Source organism: Carlito syrichta, unplaced genomic scaffold (genome assembly GCF_000164805.1).
Source record: "Carlito syrichta isolate Samal-C Ts95f unplaced genomic scaffold, Tarsius_syrichta-2.0.1 Scaffold309740, whole genome shotgun sequence".
Classification (NCBI taxonomy): Eukaryota; Metazoa; Chordata; class Mammalia; order Primates; family Tarsiidae; genus Carlito; species Carlito syrichta.
The window spans coordinates 26,876-53,942 of record NW_007253836.1 but is presented as its reverse complement, the minus strand read 5'-3'; the positions used below and the strand labels follow the sequence as shown (position 1 = coordinate 53,942).

Here is a 27,067-nt window from a genome sequence, read left to right as displayed (position 1 = left end):
CCTAAGGCGGTCATGTGACTGATGGAGGTTTAGCTCAGGTCCTGTTCTCAGTGTGCTCCTGAATCCGCCGTGTGGTTATTTCACCAATTCCAGAATGCATCATTGGAACAGGTCCTGTTGGTGCCCTGACAATCGGCAGAATCCCCCTGTTGGTGCCCTGACCTGTGGAGGGAGGGAGGCCTACCACAGAAGCCACTAGAACTGCCTACACTTGGAAACATAGGAAACCAAAGTAGTGCTACGTTCCTGGAGGGATTGCAGAGATTAACTAAGGACCTGAAAAATACAGGGGTTGTGATTTCCATCACACCCATGTTCAACTTGACTGGCTTGTGCAGAAAGACCGATGGAGTCTGGAGGTGGACAGCAGGTTATTGCCAGTTTGACCCTATGGTTGCTGTTCCAGATGTGGTTTCGTCGTTCAAGAAAAATAACATATCTCCTGGGACCTGGTGTTCAGCTGTGGATGTGGCATTTTTCTCCATCCCTGTTAGTACAAGACCACCAAAAGCCGTGTGCTTTCAGCTGGCAAGACCAGCAATATACATCCAGTACCCCTACCTCAAGGGTTTATCAACTCTCCAGCCCTATGTCATAATTTAGTCCTCAGGGAATTTTCCTGGGGAAACATGTTTACCTTTCTACAAATCAACCCACTAGTCTATCACATTGATGATATTATGTTGCTTGGACCCAGCGAGCAAGAAGTAGAAACTACTTGGCATATCAGTGAGACATGTGTATGTTGAAGGTAGGAAATAAATTCAACAGAAATTTAGGGACTTTCCTCTTAGGCAAAATTAGTAGGGGTCTAGTGGTGTGGAGCATTTCAAGATATGCTTTCTAAGATGAAGGGTAAATCATTGCATCTGATGCCTCCTACAACAACAGAAAAAGAGGCCCAATGCCTAGTACGCTTCTTTGACTTTTGGAAGCAGCATTCAAGGTTTGACAATTAAGTTCACAGACTTGCCACTGTGTGCTTACATTGGCAGCACTGTACAAACAACTTAATAATATTTCACAACCTTGGTATATGAGTGCCTCACAGCTGGGTTCGTGTCAACATGCGCAGTGACTTGTGAGTGGCATTCAGCATTGTTGTTGTTGCATGTTTTGGTGTGCCATTGTGAGAATGTCAGAGCTTGAATTCGAGCAACACACAAACGTTAAATTTCTTGTTAAGCTTGGTAAGAGTGGAAGTGAAATCAGGGGCATGTTATTCTAAGTATATGAGGATAGTGCCATGAAGAAAACAGCAATGTTCAAATGGATTAAACATTTTTTTGAGGGGAGAGAAAGCATCACTGATGAAGAGAGGTCAGGACAACCAGTAACAAACAGAACTGGCTAAAACACTGCAAAAATTCATCGAATTGAGTGTCAAAATTGTCAGCTGAGTGTGAGAAGCATAGCAGACCAAACAAACATCGATAAAGAAGAGTTAGGAAAATCTTCACTGAAAATCTTGGCAGGAGAAAAGTATGCTCCCAAAGGAGATCTTGCATCACATCAATGTACCAGCTAACACAGCACACTGTCTTTGAGGTAGTTTTTAGCCAGTAAACAAATAACTGTATTGAAACACCCTCCCTACCCACCCGATCTGGCTCCCAGTGACTGTTTTCTTTACCTGAAGATAAAGGAATACTGAAAAGAAGACATTTGGATGACATTCAGGCCATCAAGGGTAATATGATGACTGCTCTGATGACCATTCTAGAAAAAGAGGTCCAAAATTGCTTTGACAGGCGGACTAGGCGCTGGCATTGGTGCATAGCTTCAAAGATGACTGCAGTGATATTCAGTAATGAGGTATGTAACACTTTTTCTAAGAAGAGCTTGCTAACTTAATTATCAGAGCTCATACTCCTTACTTAGGTGTGCTATTCTGACCTACTTATTGAGTGACTCAAAACGTTACTACTTTCGATTGAGGTCAAGAACAAGAGAAGGTCTGCAAGATATCCACTCTTTTGTATAAGCTGCCCTACCACTGATCAGATAGACATTACAATGCTTGAAGAGCCCGTGAAAGACACAGATACTGTGGGAAGTCTTTGGCAGGCCCCTATAGGTAAATCAAAGCACAGAGCCTTAGGATTTTGGAGCAAAGTCCTATCATCCTCCATGGGTAACAACTCTTCTTTTGAGAAATAGCTTATGCTTTGCTACTGGGCCTTCATAGAGACTAAATACAGACCCCATGAGGCAAGTAACCATGACTAGCTGAGGTGCTTGTTAAAGGGAAAGAGATTTTGGGCTAGGTAATGGAAGAAGGGAGTCACTAGCACCATCTATGACATGTGACCAGATGCAGAACTGAGGACTGTGTAACAGTCATGGATGCTCCTTACAATGCTATGTACCGATATCAAGCAAATATTTTTGTTTCCTTATCAGTTTACATACAGTGTATTAGTAGTAGTTTGCTTTATGTTACAGCATTTAAGTTACAGGATATCAAAGCAGAGGAGTGAAAGGAAGCCAATAGATTCACATCCTCTTTTGAGAAAAGAGTCAACATGTTCTTGGTTGTCTGGAGGATAGTTGTAGCATATTAGGCAGAAGCGTGATTTTGTTGTTGTCTTTATTTGGAGAATGAATATGGATCATGGAGAGGTGTATGGACACTAAGATGACAAGGGATGGACCGTGAAGGTCAGTTTCATGTGTCAATTTCATTAGACTATTGTTCCCCAGTCATTCAATCAAGCGCTAATCTAGATATTGTTGTGAAAGAGTTTTGTAGCTGTGTTTCATGGCTATAATCAATTCACTTTACATAAGGAAGATTATTCTAAGTAATATGCATGGATTGGATCCAATCATTTCAAAGTCCCTACTATACTAGCAGAACTGAGGTTTCCCTAAAATAGAGCAAATTTTACCTGTGGACTGCAGCTTCAGATCATGCCTAAAAATTCCAGCCTGCCTTTCCTTAAGACCTGCCCTACCAATTTTGGACTTACCTGGCCACCCCCTATAATCAGTTAAGGTAATACACCACAATTGATATCTTAATATATTTATCTTACTGGTTCTTTTTACCTGATAGAAACGTAACTGCTACTCTCCTCAAATGGATCTTAGATTCAATACAACCACAATCAACATGCCAGCAGATTATGAAAAAAAATTTTTTTTGAGTGGGAGTCTCACTCTGTTGCCCAGGCTAGAGTGCAGTGGCACACTCACAGCAACAGCAGCCTTGACCTGCTGGGCTCAGGCAATTCTTCTGAGTCAGCCTTCCAAGGAGCTGGCACTACAGACACACGCCACCACGCCTGTCTAGTTTTTGTGATTCATTATAGAGACGAGGTCTCACCAAGTTGCCCAGGCTGATCTCAAACCCGTGGGTTCAGGCAATCCTCTCGCCTTAGCCACCCAAAGTGCTGGGATTATAGGCTAAACCACTGTGCCCAGACAGATTATAAAAATTAATAAGCCAATTCTAAAATTTAAATGAAAATGCAAAGGATCCAGAATAAATAATCTTCAAAAGGACACAAGTTGGACAACATATCCTATCAAAATCAACGTCTCTTACAGGGCTTCCATAATTGAGAATGTTTTAATATTGGTTCAAGAAAAAATATGACTCAAAGAACAGACTAATAAAATAGAATAGAGAGTTCAGAAATAAGCCCCCTCATACCATACACAAAAAATAAATTCAAGATGACACAGACTTGTGAAATACTAATGACCTATATTTCATAAATGGGCAAAAGACTTGCACACACAAGTACATCACAAAAGAACATATCCAAATGGTCAATAGTATATGAAGAGTGCTTCCATCTAATAACCTTCTAAGGAAATATGAATTAAAACCACAATGCGCTAACCCCAAAACCCATCATAATAGCCAAAATAAAAAGGTTGACAGTAACAAATATTCACAAGGCTGGAAACCATTCTGAAATGACCACATTGATGGTGGGAGTTTAACCTGGAACAAGCACCTTAGAAAATGTTTGGACACAACCTTTAAGCTATCAAAAATTTAAAAAGATGCAAAAGGACACTATATAATGATAAAAGGTTCAATCCATCAACAAGAAATATCCATCCTAAACATATATGCACCTAACACAGAAGCACCAGCATTTATAAAACAACTACTAAATAAACTAAAAAAAGATATTGACTCTAACACTATGAAGGCAGCGGACTTAAATACCCCACTGACAGGCCTAGAAAGATCATCGAGGCAAAAAATCAACAAGGAGATCCAGAACCTAAACATGACACTTGACCAAATGGACTTAGTGGATACCTACAGATTTTTCCACCCAACAATCACAGAATATACATTCTACTCATCACCACATGGAGCATACTCCAAGATCAATCACATTCTTGGCCATAAATCAAGCATAAACAAATTCCATAAGGTTGAAATCTTGCCATGCACATTCTCAGACCACAGTGGAATAAAAATAAATATCAAAACCAACAACATTTCCCCAAAGCCCACAGAGAGATGGATACTAAATAGCAGGATGCTGAACAACTACTGGGTCAACACTGAAATCAAAGCAGAAATTAAAAGATTCCTGGAAACAAATGAAAATGAAGAAACATCTTACCAAAACCACTGGGAAGCCATGAATACAGTTCTAAGAGGGGACTTTATGTCTCTACGAGCACACATCAAGAAAATGGAAAGATCATAAGTGGAGAGGCTAACAAATCACCTAAGGGAGCTGGAAAGAGGAGACCACCAAAATCCCAACCTGAGCAGAAGAATCCAAATCACCAAATAAGAGCCCAAATATGGGACATAGATGACAAAAATATCATAGAAAACATCAACAAAACAAAAAACTGGTTCTTTGAAAGAATTAACAAGATTGATGGGCCCCTAGCCAGAATGACCAAGACAAAGAGATAAACCCAAATAAACACAATCAGAAACACAAAAGATCAAATCACAAATGACCCTGAAGAAATACAAAAGATTATCAGAGAATACTATGTACACCTACATGGAAACAAACTTGATAACCTAGATGAAATGGAGGACTTTCTGATATCACACAACCTCCCCAGATTAAAACAAGAAGACATGGAGACACTAAATAGACCAATAACAATCCAGGAAATTGACTCTGTCATACAAAAACGATCTACAAAAAAAAAAAAAAAAAAAAAAAAAAAAAAAAGCCCTGGATAGGATGGCTTTCCAGCAGAATTCTACAAAATGTACAAGGAGGAGCTGACACCAATCCTACTGAAAGTATTTCAGGCAATTGAAAAAGATGGAATTCTCCCCAAATCATTTTACAAAGCTAACATCACACTGATACCCAAACTGGGTAAAGATCCAACAAAGAAAGAGAACTACAGGCCGATATACCTTATGAACATAGATGCAAAAATCTGCAGCAAGATTCTAGCAAATCGGATCCAAAAATATATCTCAAAAATCATCCACCATGACCAAGTAGGCTTCATTCCCAGGATACAGGGCTGGTTCAACCTTTGCAAGACCATAAATGTCATTAAATACATCAAAAGATGTAAAGGCAAGAACCACATGATTATCTCATTAGATGCAGAAAAAGCTTTTGATAAAATCCAGTATCCCTTCTTGATAAAAACCCTCAAACACCTAGGTATAGAAGGAACATATCTCAAAATAGTAAGTGTCATCTATGACAAACTCACAGCTAACATATTGTTAAATGGTCAGAAACTAGAATCATTTCCCCTGAAAACTGGAACAAGACAAGACTGCCCACTCTCACCTCTCTTGTTCAATATTGTGTTGGAAGTCCTAGCTCAGGCAATGAGACAAGAGAAGGAAATCAGGGGTATCCAAATAGGAAAAGAGGAAGTCAAGTTATCCCTCTTTGCTGATGATATGATCCTATACCTTGAAAATCCAAGTGAATCTGTCAAAAGCCTGCTTGCACTGATAAAGGACTTTGGGGAAGTCTCAGGGTACAAAATAAATGTGCAAAAGACAGTTGCATTCCTTTACACCAACAACAAGCAGGCAGAGACCCAAATAAAAAGCACAATCCCATTTACAATAGCCACCCCAAAAATGAAATACCTTGGCATCTTCCTAACCAGAGAAGTAAAAGACCTTTACAATGAGAACTAAAAAACACTGCTCAAAGAAATCCAGAAAGACACAAACAAATGGGAAAATATTCCATGCTCACGGATAGGAAGATCAGCATTGTTAAGATATCCATCTTACCAAAGGCAACCTACAGATTCAATGCAATACCCATTAAGCTACCAACATCATTCTTCTCAGACCTGGATATGACAATACAGAAATTCATATGGAAACATAAATGACCACGAATAGCTAAAATAATCCTTAGCAAAAGAAACAAAGGAGGAGGTGTCACACTTCCAGACTTCAAACTTTACTATAAGGCTACAGTAATCAAAACAGCCTGGTATTGGTACAAGAACAGGCACATAGACTAATGGAACAGGATGGAGATTCCGGAAGCAAAGCCTCAATTCCTCAACTAACACATCTTTGACAAAGCCTCCAACAACAACCACTGGGGAGAGGAGAACCTATTCAGTAAATGGTGGTGGGAAAACTGACTGACCACATGCAGAAGATTGAAACAGGACCCCTGCCTATCACCATACACAAAAAGTAACTCTAAATGGATCAAAGATCTGAATGTAAAACCTCAAACTATAAGAATCTTAGAAAATGCAGGAGACACCCTTATGAAATTGGAACTGGAAACCAATTCCTATTCAGAACCCTAAAGGTCAAAACCTTCAGAAATGAAACAGACAAGTGGGATTTCATCAAATTAACGAGCTTCTGCAAAACTAAAGAAACCATCAAGAGAGCAGGGAGACAGCCCACAGAATGGGAAAATATATTTACCAACTGTGTATCTGACAAAGGCCTAACATCTAGGATCTACAAGGAACTCCAACGTGCCAAAAGGAAAAAAACAAACAGCCCCTTTAAAGAGTGGGCAAAAGACATAAACAGACACTTCTCAAAAGAAGATACACAGGCAACCAACAGACACATGAAAAAGTGCTCAGCCTCACTCATCATCAGAGAAATGCAAATCAAAACCACACTGTGATATCACCTAAGCCCTGTAAGAATGGCCATCATTAATAAAGCAAACAACAACAGATCTTGGTGAGTATGTGGAGAAAAAGGAATGCTTCTACACTGCTGGTGGGAATGCAAACTGGTGCAGCCTCTTTGGAAGACAGTGTGGCGATTCCTGAAAGAACTAGAAATTTACCTTCCGTATGACCCAGCAATTCTCCTACTGGGAATATACCTGGAGGAATTCAAATCATTCTACCACAAAAATACCTGCACACGTATGTTTGTTGCAGCTCTATTCACAACAGCAAAAACATAGAACCAACTGTGTTGTCCATCAAAGCTGAACTGGATAAAAAAAAATGTGGTACATATACATGATGGAATATTATGCAGCTATAAAGAAGGACAAATATATAGACTTCGCAGCAACTTGGATGGATTTGGAGTCAGTCATGCTCAGTGATTTATCACAGAAACGAAGAACAGAGTTTCATATGTTCTCACTCATAAACAGACCTTGAACAATTATAATGCTATAAGAAAGGGATTGGCAGCAGTGGGAAACTGTCAGGGGAGGGGGGTGAGATTGGCAGCTGAGGGAAACTGCTAGGGGAGGGAGGGGCATACCTCATCAACAAGGGTACCTGCATGATCAATGTTTGTATTCCTAACCCTGAAATGTACCACACATCTTTATAATAAAAAATTTACAAAAAAAGAAATGTTTGGACAATAGCAGTAGTTTGTAAAGTTACATTCCTCTGCATTAAATATATACCCAAAATGAATAGATGCATGTACCTGCCTAAAGTTGTATGTAAGAATATTCATAACAGTTTTACTCATAATAGCCAATAACCAGAAAATGCTCCAAATGAGTGTGGTAGGGTTCGTACAAGGAGATAGGTCACAGCAACCATAACGTTTTTACAAAATGGTAACCACAACAGGTATGAATCTCTCACACATTATGTTGAGAGGGAAAAAAACACAAAAGAAAAAGAACATATACTATATGATTTCACTCAAATTAAGTTCAAAACAGACAAAACTAAGAAAGAGTATTGAAGTCAGAACAGTGTCAGAAGGAGGTAGGGGTGGAGGGACAGGGAAGTGGCACGAGGAAACTCTTTTGAGGGCCCCAAATGCTCTATTTCTTGATCTGGGTGGCTGTCACATGGATACATAGATCTGTGTAAAATTGTGTGCTGCAGTAAAGTCTTGACTCTGCAGATGGTTTTACTTTAGCACATTGTTGTAGTATTATGCCTCAGTCAAGAAGTAAATAAGAAAGCACAGTGGAATAAAATTACTTATACTTGGAAGAATCGAATTTTAGTAGGATTTCTAAAAGTTTTTCAGAATAAACATGTTTTTGTTTCCATTTATTTTGTTATTTATTACCTTGGTTTGTCGATTGCCTCTTTCTAAGAAAATAGCTTGTTGTTCTTCTCAGAGGAAACGATTTCCCAACATCAAATTCTTTAACCAGTTGTGACACAAAACTCCACAGGTGTTCATAATCCTTTGTAATGCAATCTCCCAGATTCAAGTGTGGCTCTGCATAACAATTACAAATATTAAAGTCTTAAAGTCACATACACACACACACACGCACGCACACACGCACACACACAAACACACACACACAAACACACACACACACACACATTTAGTCATCTTCTTGGACAAAACTCACAGAGTTCTGGAAAGATTACCAAATCCTGAAACTTAGAGTGAGTTACACAGTACACTTGCATGAAAATTAGTAAGCACACTATGATAACAGTCTTTAAAAAGCATTTTCTCTTTATATTTAATATAGAGCCAGGCACAGTGGTCCATGCCTGAACACTTGACCCCAGGAGTTCAAGTCTGGCATAGGCAAAATTACAAGGCCCTATCTTTTAAAAAAGTTAATAAAAGAATGTCACAGAGTTTTAATCCTGTTCCTTACTAAAGAATGCTAATGATGAATATATAAATAGTCTCAAAAGTAATGAAGAAAAACATGTCATATATAAGCTTGCAACTTTTAAATCTAATTAAGTAAGAAGTAAGTTTTTGAAGAATTTATAGACTAGGTAGAGGATGAGAATTTTTTAAAACTAGTAAAAATTGCTACATTTTATACAGTCGATTTTATTCCAATGTTTTTCACCTAAGGGGATTAAATCCCAGAGGTTTAAAAAACTTCAATGATGTTCATTCAGAAAAAAATATGGTTAAGAATGCCTCATTATTCTTCAACTATTTAAGCTACTCTAGATAATTTACTCTAAGAAGATATTCAAAGGAAGACAAAATTTGTATGTACCAAAATGTTTAATGCGGTTTTATTTATTTTTAGACAAAATGTAAAGCAATCTTAAATGTTCAAAAATAACGAAAGGATTGTGTTAATTATGGTAAGCATCAAAATTCATGCATCAATTTAAATGAAAAATATTGTTATTAATATTGTGTCACAATATCAAACTCATTTTTGGATACCGTTCCATAAAAAAAGACAAAATATGTAATAAGTATGTATATATACAAACAAAGGTTTTCAAGAAACAAAAATGTTACTATAGTATGTACCAGAAAATTCAAGAGTTTTATATAATTTGTTTACTCTGATTTAATGATATAATGTTAATACATATTAAAGAACTACCTTGATTACTTTCAGATTCATAGTAAAATGCAATATTCTTTAATAAATGCTCATCATATAAGTCAGAAATATGATTTAAATTTAGATTCCAGCTTCCAAAAGCATTTAAGTTTCTTAAAATGAAATATTCACACCACTTGTTCTGAAAAGAAAAAGAAAACATTATTAGTAAAGAATCATAGAATGATTTCATATTCTTGTAAGCCCTCCATAAGGTATGTTGTTGGGGATGTTTCTGGGTAGAATGATAAAGCCATTAAAACCACAAAGATTATAGATAAATTAACATCAACTCCAGGAGAGAATTGCCTCCACTACCTTTATTAATATTTTATAACCTTCCGCTGACTGCTGAATATTAAGATATAGATTTTCCAACCCTCGTCTACCAAAAAAACTCTTAATAACAGCAATCATAATAATAATCAGCCTTGATTTTCATGCCATTAAAGTATTGAATTTCCTATCCACATCCACATATTAGCTACAGAATTTGACACTTTAAATCACTCCCTCCTTTTTGAAATATCTGGCTCATCAGACCTCCAAGATAACATATTATTCTAGTTTTTCTACCATTTATCTTAGCAGCTCCTTTTCAGTGCCTTTTTCTAATTCTCACACTTCCAACTGACCATTAAATTCTGGGACACCTCAGGTCTCTGAACCAAAACCACTTCTAATTTTACTGTAGTCTTTCCCAGGGAGAAAAAAACAAAAAACAAAAAAACACATGACTGTATCCAGTCTCCCCCACAAGCTCACAAGTCCCAAGCCTTTATTTCCAGCCCAAAGAGCACTTCAAACTGCCTGTTAGGTATTTCCTTTGAGAAGTATCCTTGCCACCATTCAAACTCACTATTTCCCAAACTCATTATTTTTCTCCCCAAAAAGTTCTTCCTCCAGTGGCAGCATCCACACAGTAATCAAACCAGAAGTCTGGAAGTCATCTTTGACGCTCTCCTCTCCCCTCTGTCTCATATCCAATAACTCAACCTTGTCCATTCCAAAGCCTAAATAACGCTTGCACCCTCCACCTCTATTTAATCCTATTGCCACCAACTTTACCCATGGTAGCAGGTTTGCCATGTAATCACCTAGGTGGTTTCTTCGCCTCTGCCCTTGATGTCTACATGAAATTGACTGGATGTGCTTTTAAACAAAAACGTGAGCTACTGCTTGAAACCCTTCAATAATTTCTCATCACGGTTACGAGTTCCTAAATCCTAAGAGCACTGTATGGATTTTCCTCCACCCGCCTCTTCAGCTTCACCATCCTTTCTCATCTCTGGTGATGCTGGGCATGCCTCAGCTCCTTGGGGCATTCACAAGTGCTCTGTCCTCTCTGGAAAGCCTTTTGTCCCTCAGTATCTCAGGAGCTAGCACTTGCCCTCCAGGTCCTGAGTCTTTCCACTTCTCTAGGCTTCTTCAGAGAAGCCAGCCCCTCCAAGTTGGATCGTGGCTTTTATTGATTGATTGGTTGGTTGGTTGATTGATTGATTGATTGTAGAGATGAGGTCTCGCCAAGTTGGCCAGGCTGGTCTCAAACCCTCAGGCCATCCTCCAACCTTAGCCTCCCAAAATGCTGGGATTATAGGTATGAGCCACTGTGTCCAGCAGGGTGGTGGCTTTTGATCATCAGTTTCCCACCTTTTAGTGGGGCTGTTTGTTTTTTTTTTTTCCTTTCGGCACATTTGAGTTCCTTGTAGATCCTAGATGTTAGGTCTTTGTCAGATATACAGTTGGCAAATATTTTTTCCCATTCTATGGGCTGTCTCCCTGTTCTCTTGATGGTTTCTTTTGCTTTGCAGAAACTCGTTAATTTGATGAGGTCCCATTTGTCTATCTTATTTCTTAAGGTACGGGCATTTAGGGTTCCGAATAGGAACTGGTTGCCAGTTCTAATTTCCATAAGGGTGTCTCCTGTGTTTTCTAAGATTTTTATAGTTTGAGGTTTTACATTTACTTTGATCCATTTAGTGGGAAACTGTCAGGGGAGGGGGATGGGATTGGCAGTTGAGGGAAACTGCTAGGGAGGGAGGGGCATACCTCATCAACAAGGGTACCTGCATGACCAGTGCTTGTATACGTAACCCTGAATTGTATCCCACATCTTTATAATAATAATAATAATCAGTTCCCAAAGCATCCTTGAGTACCTCTTCATATCCACTAGCACCTTTCTGACATGACATTGGTTCCTACAAGTATTCAGACTGGAACTTCCAGGAGGAAGAAGAGTAGAGTGATGTATTTGCATTTTTCTTCACTCCCTCCTCATGGTTAATCATGGTAAATATACACTGAATAAACACATATGAGCTGCCTGCCCGATAGGTCAGTTTTAAAAAGCCTTTGATGACAGTATCTATGAAGATCCTTAAGCTGTCCGTGCCCTTGTGGTCTATAATCTATTTTCCCATTTCAGGAAATATATTCAAAGTATTTAAGGCCAGTGGCATTTGGATTACAGAACCTGAAAATGATCCTAAGGTCTCATAACAAGGGAGTGTTGAAGTAAACTGCAATGCAGTCACTCACAGTAGTTGCTTGCCTTGAAAATTATTCTAACCAAGAAGTGGAAACACCTTTAAAATAAAATCATATGCAGTATGTACAGCATGATTGTAACCACATACGAAATAACCACAATATATGACCTATGTCCTAAAATAAAAGAATGGAAGAAGTTAAACCAAAATATTAGCAGTTAACAGCATTAATTTAAGCAGTGGGCTAGGAATGCGTATTATCTATCCTTCTTCCATCTTTAATTTTTCTTTAATATACTTTTATAATAAACAGAAAAAATAAATTCAAAAATCGGTCTCCTGAGTTTTTCTACAAACAGAATCCAACGTCAACCAATTTTCTGTGGTGGATTATACAAATGCATGGTCTCTTCAGAGAAAGAAAGGAAGGAGAGAAAGGTCATTATGATTCTATTAAACAGATATTACCTGTAGTGTTCTTTATTACACCAACAAAACATAGAGGCTGTTGAAAATAGGACCTTAATCAGGCTCTGTGGCTCAGCCTGTAATCCCGCGCCTTTGGGAGGCTGAGGTGAGCGGATTGCGCTAGCCCGCGGGTTCGAGACCCGCCTGGGCAGCGAGACCTCATCTCTATAATAAATCAAAAAATCAGCCGGGCGTTGTAGCACATGCCTGTAATTCCGGCTACTTGGAAGGCTGAGGCGGAAGGATCGCCGGAGCCCAGCAGGTCGCGGCTGCGGTGGCCGGGAGCGGCCACTGCGCTCCAGTCTGGGCGACAGAGTGAGATTCCAACTCAGAAAAAAAAAAAAAAAGAAAAGAAAAGAAGAGAAAATAGGATCTTATTGATGTACCAGCTAATCAGACATGGCATCATTCCAATATAAATCTATTTTTAAAGGCGATCATGGTTTTTATCTCTCACGTCGAAACAAAAAGTAGGTAAAGTATGTTTACCATTTTTAAGAAAAGATCGATGTCCCTAGTCCAAGAGGCCGTGATGACTCGAGAACGAGCTCTCCGAGGCAGACCTAAGTGGAGCTGAAAAGCCACACAGAGACAACGCAGTCGACAGAAATCTTCCACCTCCTCCAGGGCCAGGCGGTGACCAGGCACCTGCATACAATAAGGGATGTGAGTCAGAGGTGGTGGACAGCGGCAGGTGAGGAGCTGCACACACACACACGGGCGGGGCCACAGACACACATCGCCTCCGTCTTCAATCTACATTTCAGGGAAAGTCCCACTCTGCACACACAAACTCAACCGCCTTTATCCAGAAGGGGGTAAGAGGAAGGCACGTCCAGCTTTAGCAGTTCACATCCTGCATGTTTTAGGCTTTTCAGTGAAGCAGAATTTTAACACCAATAACACCAAGTCCTTGACCCAGAGGTCTGGGCATGAACAGAGCCCCACAAAAAATTTCAGAGAATTAGAATAATATCCACAAACCTAGGGCATGCTCAGCATGAGAAATCCAGGATTAAAAAAAAAAATGTATTGTGGCTGGGCTCGGTGGCTCAGCCCGTAATCCCAGGGCTTTGGGAGTCCAAGGCGAATGGATTGCCTGAGACCGCAGGTTCGAGACCAGCCCGGGCAACTTGGCAAAACCTCATCTCTACAATAAATCAAAAATTAGCCGGGCATGGTAGCGCGCACCTATAGTTCCAGCTACTTGGAAGGCTGAGGTGGAAGGATCGCCAGAGTCCAGCAGGTCAACGCTGGCGTGGCTATGAAAGTGCCACTGTACTCCAGCCTGGGTGACAAGGCAAGACTCCAACTCAAAACAAACAACAAAATTCATTGTAGTGCTATGTCTTCTAGATTAAAAAGACTTTTGCACAATAACTCAAGGTCTGAAAACCGTGTGACTGCAGTCAAAACACTGTACCAATCAGTTCTCCTATGTATAAAAATCAAGGCAGTAACAATATATTTTCCTATGGGGCTTCTGGAAAAACTAAATGAGATCATACACATGAAACATGTAGAACACGACCAACACATCGTAAGCTCTAACTATTACCCATTAGTAGAGCATCTTCATCATGTCACAGTTTTGTAGGTTGAAAGCAGCTAGTTAGCACACATTAGACATTCAATAATTATTAGTTGATTGAGTGAATAAATACGTATTCTCAGTCAAGATAAAATCAAAGAGGGTAAATTTAAATTAAGGAAAGAAGCAAGAAGGAAGAAGCCCACAGCTGTTGCCCACTCTCCATGGTGCTCCCTAACAGTGTTTGTTTTTTTTTTTTAATTATTCTTCTTCTTTTGCTTGAGCAACTAGAAGGCTGAAGTTGCCATTTACTGGAATGGGAGAGAGTGAGGAAGGAAGGAGTGGCTTTGAGGAGTTTAGTTCCAGACACCTTAAATTTGAGATGTCCACTACACATCCAAATGGAAATGCTGAGCAGGCAGCTGGACACCCAGGTTTGAGTTCCTCTAGTCGTTTCAAAGAGACATTGAGATTGCCTTCCATGGTTTGCGTGATCCATTTGATCAGAATGATGTCTATTTCTTCTCTCTCCTCAAACATATTTATTTTGGGCATACCATATGCCACAAAGCAAATACTTTGTGAAAGCATGATAGATTTTAAAAATTGACAATGCCTTGCCATAGAATATAATTCTTTGAACTCTGTGTAGTCACATTTCTCTTTCCTCTTCCTTCCCTCCCTCCTCATCTCCCTCTTTCCCTCCCTCTTTCTCTTTCTTTCTTTCTCTTTCTTCCTATTTCCTTCCTTCCTTCCCTTCAGTCATTGTTGTTTGTTTGCTTTAAGGACAGTTTTTCAGCCTGGAACACACCAACAACCAGACTGCATACAAACATCGTAGGCATGTACAAGTAGGGATACGTGTACTAGGGAGGAAAATCCACGCTCCTCAGCATATTCTTAAAGGTCCCCATGAGCCAAACACAATATTTAAAAATTTAGGATCTCTCCAGTCTGGGTGATGCTAATAAGCAATAATAGAAGCGTTCATTTAAAAAGCAGCTTTGTTTTTTTTTGAGTTGGAGTCTCACTCCGTCACCCAGACTGGAGTGCAGGGCCCGCTCCCGGCCACAGCAGCCTGGACCTGCTGGGCTCCGGCGATCCTTCCACCTCAGCCTTCCAAGTAGCTAGAACTACAGGCGCGCGCTACCACGCCCTGCTAGTTTTTGATTCATAGTGGAGACGAGGTCTCGCCAAGTTGCCCAGGTGGGTCCGAAATCAGCGGACTCAGGCAATCCACTCACCTCGGCCTCCCAAAGTGCTGGGATTGCAGGCTGAGCCACCAAGCCCGGCCTAAAAAGCAGTTTAATGGAAAGGAGCCATCACAGGCTTTCAAGACAACCATCTAGTAAAAATCCAGGCTGCCTTTTGCCATGTGATTTTAGGAAGTTTACAAAGCTTCAGTCTTAAAGTCTTAAGTGAGCAGAAGAGGGTCATGACACCCACAGTGAGAAGCCACTGCAAGATTACGTGGCATCAGGTACACAAGGTGACGGACACACAGGAGCACAGCGGGTCCCCTCCTTTTTTCCCTTCATTTTCTCTGTTCATTAGAAGATTAGGCTGAATAAGCACTAAGTGAAACACCAGGCAAAACTTTCTGTATGTTGCATTTAAAAAAAAAAAATGAAATTATATGACTCAATGTTTTCTTATCTATATATTTTTCCTTTTTTTTAGTGTTTAATACACATACATTAACGAGTGGGGCTAAATTCCCCATGAAGAAAAGGGTAGCCAGAAGCCCAGAGTATTTCAACAGTTAGAGCCCAGACGCCACCCAACAAAGCTACACCAGTCGCACCTGGTGTGTGACAGCTTCCGACCCAGAGGTGGCATTCATTTTTCTTCCTAAGAAGCTATGGTACATCTTCAAGGATAATGAACATGCGGTAACACAGAGAACACTTCGGATGTCTGATCCTTCTGGCCATAGCTGCTGAAGCAGAGACATGGTCTGACGTGCCTGTCAAACAAGAAAATATTTCAGATGTCAAATTATGTAGAAAAAAATTTTTACTCAGAAATGCTCTTACTTGAAGAAGACAAAGGAAATGGATAGTCTAGAGCTGACTAAGCAGAACTCTAAATTTTTATGCTTAAACATTTATAATCATTTTAATGATAGAAAATTGAAAATTAATTATAATCAATATGCCAGAGAAATATGAAAACCTAAACAGGCAAAAAATTAAATAACTCAATAAGAAAATATGTAAAATTTAGTAAAACATGAACAAACAATTGACAAGGGAGAAAATGTAAATTATTAATAAAAACATAAAACTAGTTCAATCTTACTAACAATAGAAGGAATACATGTTAAAATGGTAATTAGAGTGCATGCTATATCAAAATATCAAATTATTTTTAATAATCTGACATAACATTGAAAATTGTGTAATGAGTCATCTTTCTTATACATTGAAGATGTTAAGTACAGTTAGATACAGAATTCCTGGAAAACTCTTTGGTAATATCCATCAAGATCATTGAATATATTGATGTCGTATGATCCAGTGTTGGATTTGTAAGAATTTAGCACACAGGAATAATAATCCAATATGTGTACAAAAGACTAATACACCAAAACGGTCATTACAAGGTCATCTATAACAGATAAAATTTTGAAGTGATTTAAATGTTTAGCATTAATAAAATATAATGAACTCATTAAACATTGCATTTAGGCCGGGTGTGGTGGTCCATGCCAGTAATCCCAGCACTCTGGGAGGTGGGAGAATTGTCTGAGGCCAGAAGTTTGAGACCAGTCTGGGCAATATAGTGAGACTCTGTCATTGCAAAAAAAAAATTTGGTTTAAGTTAGCTGGATGTGGTGGTGTGTGCCCATAGTCCCAGCTACAGGCTGAAGCAGGGAGATGGCTTGAGCCCAGGAGGTTGAGGCTGCAGTGAGCTACAATCATACCACTGTACTCCTGCCTGGGTGACAGAGCAAGACTCTGTCTATTAAAAAATGAGTAAATAATTAAATCAATATTACATGTATAAAAACATCCTTAATGACAAGAAAATATACAATAACCATGATGAGATATTAAAAATGTATTACAGTATGCCCTCAACTACATACAAATATATATTAAGATGCTGGGAAAATTCCAAGGAGTGGAATTATAAATATTCTTATTACTTTTCAGTATTTTCCAAAATTTCTTATGCCATCACTTTTTACCATTTCAGAATCAGAAAGAAAAAAAAAAGAAGTACTCTAGAAATCCATCATAATAAACAGTAATATAAAGCATTGTTTGAGGAGATATTTAGAAATTTAGATTTCAGTTATAATTAAATTCTCATTTTGACTTTTTTGTATGGCAGATGACATCTTAGAGCTCTCCTCAATTGGAGTTTATGAAACAAAGAAACAGATTACTGTTGCATTAGCTACTACAAATTTCTAGTTTGCCAGAGTCTGTCTTAAAACATAACTCCCAGAAATGAACAATAATTACATACATCATGCAATCAATGTAAGGCACAGTAAGACCATGGCATTCTGAGATTCAGATCATATACACATGTTAAGGACCTATGTGACACCCTTTAATTAAGGAAATAAAAGTACCTCTTCCATCATATCATTCCATTTTAAATTTGCAAAGTGAGGTGTTAGTGCTGAAATTCTGCTTTCTTCCAAGTGTTTTATGAGGCTTGTATATGAACTCTGAATCATTGTTGAGTTCTGTAAAAGGAAGAAAACCATATGAAATATCCTAAGTAAAGTATCTATGTTTCCTAGCTATAAGAGAATGAGATACTTGAATTCTACATATGTTACAATGTACACTAAGTAAAATCACTCTCATTTGTCCTTAGGACAATTTTTCTTAAGCTCTGATAAACATGCATTATTTCCTCTGCCAAATAACATTACACTATAATAAATTGGGTATTTAGGAAGCTTTCAAAAATACAAAAAATTAGAGAAAATAGTCTAAGCCCAACCACGTACCTGTCACCAGTCTTAACAATTACCAACTTATAAAACAACTGCAATATTTATTAAGAGACTCATTTAAACAGTCCAAAGAGGATGAATAAAATAGCATATTTTAGGGAAATGGCCACAGACAATGAATTAGAAAACAATTTTACATAATGAAACCATCAGTTTCTTTAAAAAGGTTATTTTTAACAAAAGCCCAAACAGTATTGTATTTCTAAGAGTCAGTCTAGTCTCTCTCTAGCAAAAATAGAGTTTTACAGGTGGAAGTACCTCTTCCCAATATGAAAATAAATTCTAAAGTTCTTTAAAAGAAAGAAAAATCTGGAAAATATTTTAATAATAAAATAAAAAAAAGTCAGATACAGTGGCTCATGCCTGTAATCTCAGCACTTTGGGAGGCCGAGGTGAGAGTATAGCTTGTGCCCAGGAGTTCCTGGGCAACATGGAAAAACCTCCTGTCTACAATAAATCAAATAAATTAGCCGGGGGTGATGGTGCATGCCTGTCGTCCCAGCTACTTGGAAGGCTGAGGCGGAAGGCTCGCCTGAACCCAGCAAGTTGAGGCTGCAATGGCTATAATGGTGCCACTACACTCCAGCCTGGGGAACAGAGTGAGACTTCGACTCAAAAAATAAATAAATGAATAAATAATAATAATAAAAGAAAACGAATGCAAATACCCAATCTAAAAGCATAGGAAAACTAAAATAAAAGTATTAGTCCCTCAACTGATGGAATGGACCATCTCTTGGCCAAGGGAATGTTAAAAACTGAGTTCCTGCCTCATTGGGGTGGGAGGTGGGAAACTGCTGGCCACACCCACCCCCTCTATAATCACTAGGCTTTCCTCCCCGAGGGCAGAACAAAAACCAGCTGTTTCAAAAGACTCCACACTGATGTCAACCTGCCACTGCTTACTGCGTCTCCTTTTTGGCCTGATAAGAGACCACCAGCCACGCAATGGTTCTGGCCAGGCTAGGAGGATCCACTGTGAGGCCTTAGTGGCCTCTGCTTCACCTTTTGACATCAGAGGCCCAAGACTCTACCCTCATGTCATGTTAATGCAGCCAAGGGACCTATGAAGAGGTGTGAAACTCAATTGGGCGTGTGCATGTTTCTCCTCTCTTAAGTATTCAGGAGTCCTCCTATAGCTTGCTGAATAGGTATATTTGGCCACCCTCCCACTGGCATGCATTTCTGTTCCCTTCACCCATCCCTGGAAGTACATGTGCTCAACTTCAGCTCTGGGTCCTGCTTCCCACTCTGTGGGAATGGCCACCTGCAGCCTGCAGCCCTTTTTGAGAAATGAAAGTCTCCTCTTCGAATGCATAGACCTTCTCCTTCTTCAGTGGACACATGATAAGGCCAGTCATGGTGGCTCACACCTGCAATCCCAGTGCTTTGGGAGGCAGAGGTGAGAAGATCGCTTGAGGCCAAGAGGTCGAGACTAGCCTGAGCAAATATATGGGGACCCTGTCTGTACCCAAAATTGAATTTTTTGTGTGGCATGGTGGTGGCACCTCTAGTTCCAGCTACTCAGAAGGCTAAGGTGGGAGGTTTGCTTAAGCCCTATAGTTACATCCTGCAGTGGGTCAAGAGCATGCCACTGCACTCCAGCCTGGGTAACAGAACTGATACAGAAACCCACGACTGTCTGTCCATATTGCCACAGCCCTTAAAGAAAAGTGTTTTCCCTCATCTCCTATACATTCCCTGTAAGTCACTTTAAGGAATCCTTAACTCATTCAACTGAGTGAAATGAGTCCTTATTCCTTTTATCAGTAGTGATGATTTGAAAAATATACCATAAGTCTTGTAATTTGTATAACTTTTTGTGTGTTACAGCTACTAATTAACAATATGTTGTAGTGAATAATTTTTTCTTTTGGAAAGCAGGATTTATTGAGAGGACAGAAAAGCTCCCACGGTGGGAGGGAACCCAACGGGTTGCCCATGAATAATGTTTTACTTTGTAATAGGCTCTATTAACTCTCTAACTCTATGGCAAGCTGGATCAACTCTTCTGTTTGGTGTTACTGATAAGAAAAACTGTGAACTACCCCTGGCAACTGGCGCCAGGACAGGTGGACCATAAATGCTATTGACAAAATAGGGCTGTGACTTGAGTTCTATACAATGCTCTGTCAGTCATGTATAGGTACCAGCAATCCGAAATTTATAAAGTGAAACCTAAATCCAGAAATGCCAGGAGTCAGGTTCTGTCTCCCAGAATTTCAAATTCAGAAATAAACTTCTTTCTGCCAGTTCCCTGCCTCTCAATGTATTGGCATCGAGAGATAGCAGCCGACTGTTTACTCAGACCATAACAGAACCAGAACCTGCCTCTATTCAAATAAATTAATTAACTAAAATTAAAAATTTTTAAAAGCACGACAAACATCAATATGTCTCCAATTATCATGAAAGATGCTTCTCAAAACACAATAAATTTTCGCTGGTTTTTGTTGCCATATTGTACATTTAAAAGGCAATTTTTGGCCGGGCACAGTGGCTCATGCCTGTCACCTCAGCACTTTGAGAGGCTGAGGCAGGAGGATTGCTTGAGCCCAAGAGTTTGAGACAAGCCTAGGCAACACAGTGAGACCTTGTCTCTACAAAAAGTCACACATTTAGCCTGGCGTGGTGATGCACACTTGTAGCTCCAGCTACTCAGGACGATGAGACAGAGGATTGCCTGAACCCAGGAGGTCAAGGCTGCAGTGAGCTGTGATCATGCCACTGCACTCCAGTCTGGGCCACAGAATAAGACTCTGACTCAAAAAAAAAAAAAAAAAAAAAATCCAATTCTCAAACAAGCCCAAAATAACGTGGGGGTCACAGTTCCAAAGGGCAGAGTTTTGCTATAATTAGTAAAAATATGAATTAGGATGAAGGGATTTTTTCATAAGCTACCAAATGACCTGCATAATCAAAATTTATTTTTAAATGTGAAAAAGTAGATTCATTCATAAGACCAATAATACAGTTTTGACTCCCAAGTTTCAAACAGTAAAGGTTGCATAAACCTATACCAAATATACCAAAATAATGAGCATACTATGGAACTAAAATTCTTGAAACTTTGACTGACTTCATGACTTAATGTTAATAAAAGAAATGATAGCTTTGCTTCCTTCCTCATCAACTTTTGTGTCTTTCTTATCGAAAGCTCTCCACGTTGTCCATCATTTCACTGCCTATATTAAACACATGAACACATGGGTTTCAAGTCAAATGCATTTCTTGGTTTCCATTACCTGGGATGCAGGATGCCCCAGTGAGACGGGCTGATGGGGCCCTTCTAAAACAAAGAGATAAAGGCCTTCCCAGAATAGAAAAAGAATGTGTTAGAGAAAAAGTGACATGACGTAGTCAATGTCTAAGTATGCCTGAGTAGCCGGGTTCCAACCCTGTGCCATAAAATACCTAGTCAAAAATGCAGGTTGCCATAGAAGGGAGACAAAGTGGCTACAATGTAATATAGGGCAATGCCCTGCTGTGTTCCAGGCTCAGCCTTGGGATGTGAATCCGCTGGGCCAATGCCGACACACGTAAATGCTGCTTCCTGGCAAAAAAAGCCTTGATGTCTCATCTCTCTGTAAAGGATGCTGCCACACCAGTGGCTAAATATGCAGGGGCTAGAGTCACACTTCTTTGTTGAAACTCATTGTCAACCCGTTATGAGCACAGGAAAACCATTTCTCTCCCCATTTTTAGTTTGCTTTGACTAAAAATGTGTGGGTTGGCCAGGCTCGGTGGCTCAGCCTGCCATCCCAGCACTTTGGGAGGCCGAGGCGAGTGGATTGGCTGAGCCCATGGGTTCGAGACCAGACTGGGCAACTTGGCAAGGCCTCGTCTCTACAATAAATTTAAAAAATTAGCCAGACGTGGTGGCATGCGTCCATAGTTGCGGCTACTTGGAAGGCTGAGGTGGAAGGATCGCCTGAGCCCAGTGGGTTGACACTGGGGTAGCCAGGAGTGTGCCACTGCACTCCAACCTGGGCCACAGAGTGAGAGTCTGACTCAAAAAAAAAAAAAGTGTGTGGGTTTTCCACACCAACAGTTCTGATTTTCTCACCCACTAGGTGTCATACAACTTAATCCACTTCTGATACTAACTACCTTCAGTTAGCAGAGACCCCACAGGACAAGGGCTCAGTCTAACAAGATTCTCCCCATTTTAGGCACCAGCCACAAGCTCCACGCCTCCAATATTTCTGACTGACCCTCCTTAAACTGATAACCTCCTCTGAGACTACCTATACTAAGGTTCATTTAAAAGATGGAGCTCCCTCCTCAGGTTTGATAATTTGCTAGAATGGCTCACAGAACTCAGGAAAACAGCCACTCTTTACCACTGGTTTATTATAAAGGACACAATGTAGGATCAGCCGCATGGAAGAGTCACACAGCACGAGGTATGCGAAAGGGGTGTGAGCGCCTGTGTTCAAACCGCTCCGTAAAATTAGCAAAAGTCCACAGGTTGGAATTGCAATGGGGGCCCAGATTTTGTTATACTTCTTTTCTCTTTGCCCATTTCTCCCCCCCCGCCCCATGCTATCCTAGTCCTTAGTGCTGCCTGCAAGATTGGTAAACATATTTTTCATGCAGGGCCTTCCGGACCAGCCATTGTTGTCCCAGCCTGCTCCCCCAGTTGCTTTTTGTTCAGAAGTCACCAATGGTCACAAGCCTTGGAATGTCCCCAGTGGCTCCTACAAGATAACATCACTATTGGGAAACCTAAGACCCGTGTTTGAGATCCTTATTAGACTCTGCATTCTGGTGAAGTATCAAAGCCAGCTGGACCAGGGATCCACGAACCCCACCCAGAAACTGGACTCCAAGCGTGAAGACAGTGTGGACGCCTCCATGATTTCATCCCCAACCAATCAACGGTCCCAAGCCCCTTGCCTCCAACCCACCAAATTACCCTTAAAAACCCTAGCCTCTGGATTCTTGGGTGGCTGAATTTGAGTAGTCTCTCCTGTCCTCCCACTCAGCTGCCTTCTGATGATTAAACTCTTTCAGAAAGCAGCTGAGTGATGATTAAACTGCAATGACTGCTGTCTCTGTTTATCGACTTTTCTGTGCACTGGGCATAAGAACACAGGAGGCTATAGCTCCTTGAGTGCATCACCCCTCCCAGGACCTCAACCTGGGAGGTTGTGTTCACCTACCTGGGAGTTCATCAAACATTGTTAGTTTTCACACAGCTTAATCTCTATCCCCATCCTTCTTTCCCAGAGGTTAGCAGTTGGGGCTGAAACATCCAACCACTGATTACTGGGTCTTTCTGATGACCAGCCAACCCTGAGGTGAGGGGCCCCAGGCTGAGTCATCTCATCGGCATAAACTTGGACGCGGTCAAAATAACCAAAGACACTCTTATGACTCAAGAAATTCCAAGGGTTTTAGGAGCTCTGTAGAGCAAAGTTCAAATATAGTTCTTATTATACCACAATTAGGTACTTAGCCTGGGCAAATTATTTCAATACTCAGGTATCCTTTGAATGATAAGGTGATAAAACTATAATTAGATATGAACAGATAAATAGATATAATAACGCTGCATACTTCATGGGATTATTCTGAGAAATAAAGGAGATAATCTAGGGAAAGAAACCAGCATAAGTGCTGAATAATTATCATTATTGTGGCTCACACTATATTTATTGCATCTTCTGAGACTATCTATACTAAGTTCCATTAAAAAGATGGAAAGAATATTAAGTCATCTTGAGAATTAAAATTAAAAGTCAGGTTTAAAAAAAAAGAAAATTATTAATGCAAATTACCTCCTTAGAAAAAGTTCTGCATCTGTATGTGCTTTCCAGAATATGTGCATAAAGTCTGAGAGTATCGGATTCTTGTCCTGATGAAAGGACAACATTGACTCCCATTTTCCAGGAATGTATGATTAAGATGTTAAAAAGGCACGTCTGCAAATCATCCAGGCCTTCCTCAGAAACGATTAGAAAATACGGGTAATGCTCTTCCAAGAATAATTTCCAATCTAGCGATAAGCATCCAGAGAACTCTGTTTGGACATCCACGCTCGTATGGTGTTGAAGGTGGAGAATTAATGTGGTTCTCAATGAAAGAAGTTCAGGATCATCAAAATATGCACATTCGGCATCCTGTAGTGAGGAAAAAAAGTACATTATTTCAAAATCTTCATTTAGTGGTTTGTTAACTCTGTAGTGTAAAGCACAAAGGGATATAAGATCAAACCCAGTGTGATCCAATTGTTTTGCTCCAGGCCCTTAAACTTAACTCTCATTTTACAGATGCATACCATCCACAGGTCAAAATTTGAATTATACAGATTTGTCTCTTCTACTTGAGCAGCATGCACTACCTAAAGTACCTGTGGCAGAGAGGGGCTAAAAACAGTTAAAATTATTCCTTTTTAAAGATCGACCTGCAGGCTCCAAACCTGATAGACATGAGGCTTGAGAAAACTGAATAGCCACAAGGCGCTTTCCTGGAAATGCAACCTTACCCCAAATCCTCTCTTTGTGAAGTTATGGGTTTACAACCCCTGCTTGTTATTCATATCCTGGAGACCATTTGTTCTTTGAAAATCTGGTTTTGCTAAGTACAACCTTGCAAATTCTGAAGAAAAATGTATAGCCATACAACCTGACCCCCTCCGTTACCTAAACTAACAGATAAAACCTCTCTCCTCGCTCTCTGGGTTGCTCAGCCTTGGAGCATCAGCCCACTGAGTCGTGCTGGTGCTAATAAACCACCACTTCCTAAGATAGCCTTGGTGTCACGGCCTCTCTGTTTTCCCGCAACATACCTACTGTAAGGCAAGTGTGGAGAAAAAGAGAACGAGCTGAGAAAGGGCAAAGAAAATTTAATTGATTAGAGGGAAAGGAAAGGATGACTGGCGCGAACAAAGAACAAGCAGCCTGTTCTTTTGGCGTGTCCCTCTTATACCCCCTAGTTGGGGTCTGGTGGTCACGTCGCCCAGGTAGTCCTGAGGAAGCAGGTGTTCATGGCCACATAGTCCCGAGATGTGACCTTGAGGACGCAGGCTGGGGCTGGTGGTCATGTAACCTTGAAGATGCAGTCTGGGGCTGGCGATTACAGAGCCTTAAGATGCCGGGCTCGGTGGCTCAGCCTATAATCCCGCGCCTTTGGGAGGCTGAGGTGAGTGGATTGCCTGAGCCCGCGGGTTCGAGACCCGCCTGGGCAGCGAGACTTCATCTCCACAATAAATCAAAAAATCAGTCAGGCGTGGTAGCGCATGCCTGTAATTCCGGCTACTTGGAAGGCTGAGGCGGAAGGATCGCCGGAGCCCAGCAGGTCGAGGCTGCGGTGGCCGGGAGCGGCCACTGCCCTCCAGTCTGGGTGACAGAGTGAGACTCCAACTCAAAAAAAAAAAAAAAGATGCACTCCTTGGGAAAGCAGATGTTGGCGGCGGAAACAATACATTGCGGAAGGAGTGGGGAGGAGTGAGTGGGGGTTGTAGCTTCCTTACACCTATCACTTTACTTCTCACCTTTCAAGGATTTTACTCTTTATATTCAAAAGAGGAGCAAAATAGCAAATGGATAGACACATCTTACCTGAACTGGGAAGCTGATATGGATCACTACTGGCAGGTAAAATAGAATGTTCCAGGTAATGTGCCTCCCTCCCCAATGTTTAGTCTTTTCTCAGCAGGTCAAAATTTCTGTTTTTTGGTTTGGTTTTGTTTGAGTCAATGTCTCAATGTTACCTGGACTGGAGTGCAGTGGCACAATCAATAGGTTCAGTGTCGCCTCAAACTCTTGGATCAAGTTGTTCTCCTGCCTCAGCCTCCCAAGTAGCTGGGACTACAGGTGTGTACCACCACACCCAGCTAATGTTTGTATTTTTTGTAGAGATGAGGTCTCGAACTCCTGGATTCAAGAGATCCTCCCACCTCAACCTCCTAAAGTGCTGGGATTACAGGCATGAGCCACTCACTGGGCCTGGCCAAAATTTGTTTTTAAGTGAAGCAGTCTAGATTGTCTGCATTTAAAAAGAACTCTGACTTTTCTATAATGTATCAATAAAAGCACTGCTTATACATTTAGTCATGTTAAAACCAACCAACCAAAAGTAAAAATAAAAATGCTAGGTATAAATATCGAACAAATACACACTAGAACTCTTAGGAGTAGAACAACAATTGTTTTTAGAGTGTAGGATAGGGGAACATGCTAATTGCACACTTCTTGTAACGTGGTAACTCCAAACCTGAGAGGGCTTGTGCATAATGTTCATTATCCCAAAGAAATGAGCTGGAGGTCCAACAGGGACAGGCACTGGTTTATTAGAATTTACAAGAGGAGCTGATGGCTGCCAGTCAGTGGAGAAAGAATCCACACCTCAGGGCATGACAGCAAGCAGTTTTATAATCAAGCAAGTTAATTGCTCAAATTGCCATAAGGTGTTTACAACTAGTGAGTAAGGCTTCTGCCCTCACTGCTTCATCCACATCCAGGGAATCATTACTGCGAATATGCATATCCTGCCTTGGCCAGAGCCTGCTCCCTGAGGGAGGGGAAAAGAGTCTATGTCTGGACAGTTACCTCCCACTTCTGTATTTGGGTTAAGACTTGTGAAAATTGAGAGCGATTAAATTTGTAATTTTAAAAAATTATAGTGCATTATGTTGTTGGGGTTATTTACATAAAGCAAATAAAATAAGGATAGAGCCTCTGTTGAATTTGCCATTCTCCTGGAATGTCAATAAATTTTCTGCTGAGTTTTGAAGCCCAAGGTGCGTCCTAGAGTTTAAGGATGAAAATTCAGAGAGCATAAAGATGTTGAGAAAATGTCACCTCCTACTTCATGTTCCTGAGTGTCCTTATAATAAATATCTACTGTTGCAAATAAAAATTAAATT

The 27,067-nt window shown here is 40.3% G+C and overlaps 1 protein-coding gene across 1 annotated transcript in view; it reads right to left on the bottom strand.

The window, feature by feature from the left end:
• Positions 1-27,067, bottom strand: part of DDX60L (DEAD-box helicase 60 like) — a 115,660-nt gene that overhangs the window by 73,899 nt on the left and 14,694 nt on the right. The window contains exons 5-10 of the mRNA XM_008067740.2: positions 23,979-24,320; positions 17,803-17,919; positions 16,070-16,182; positions 13,175-13,334; positions 9,726-9,867; positions 8,471-8,626 (exon numbers count right to left, since the gene is read on the bottom strand). Of these exons, the coding sequence (XP_008065931.1) occupies positions 8,471-8,626; positions 9,726-9,867; positions 13,175-13,334; positions 16,070-16,182; positions 17,803-17,919; positions 23,979-24,320 (1,030 nt within the window). The remainder of the gene's footprint in view (positions 1-8,470; positions 8,627-9,725; positions 9,868-13,174; positions 13,335-16,069; positions 16,183-17,802; positions 17,920-23,978; positions 24,321-27,067) is intronic.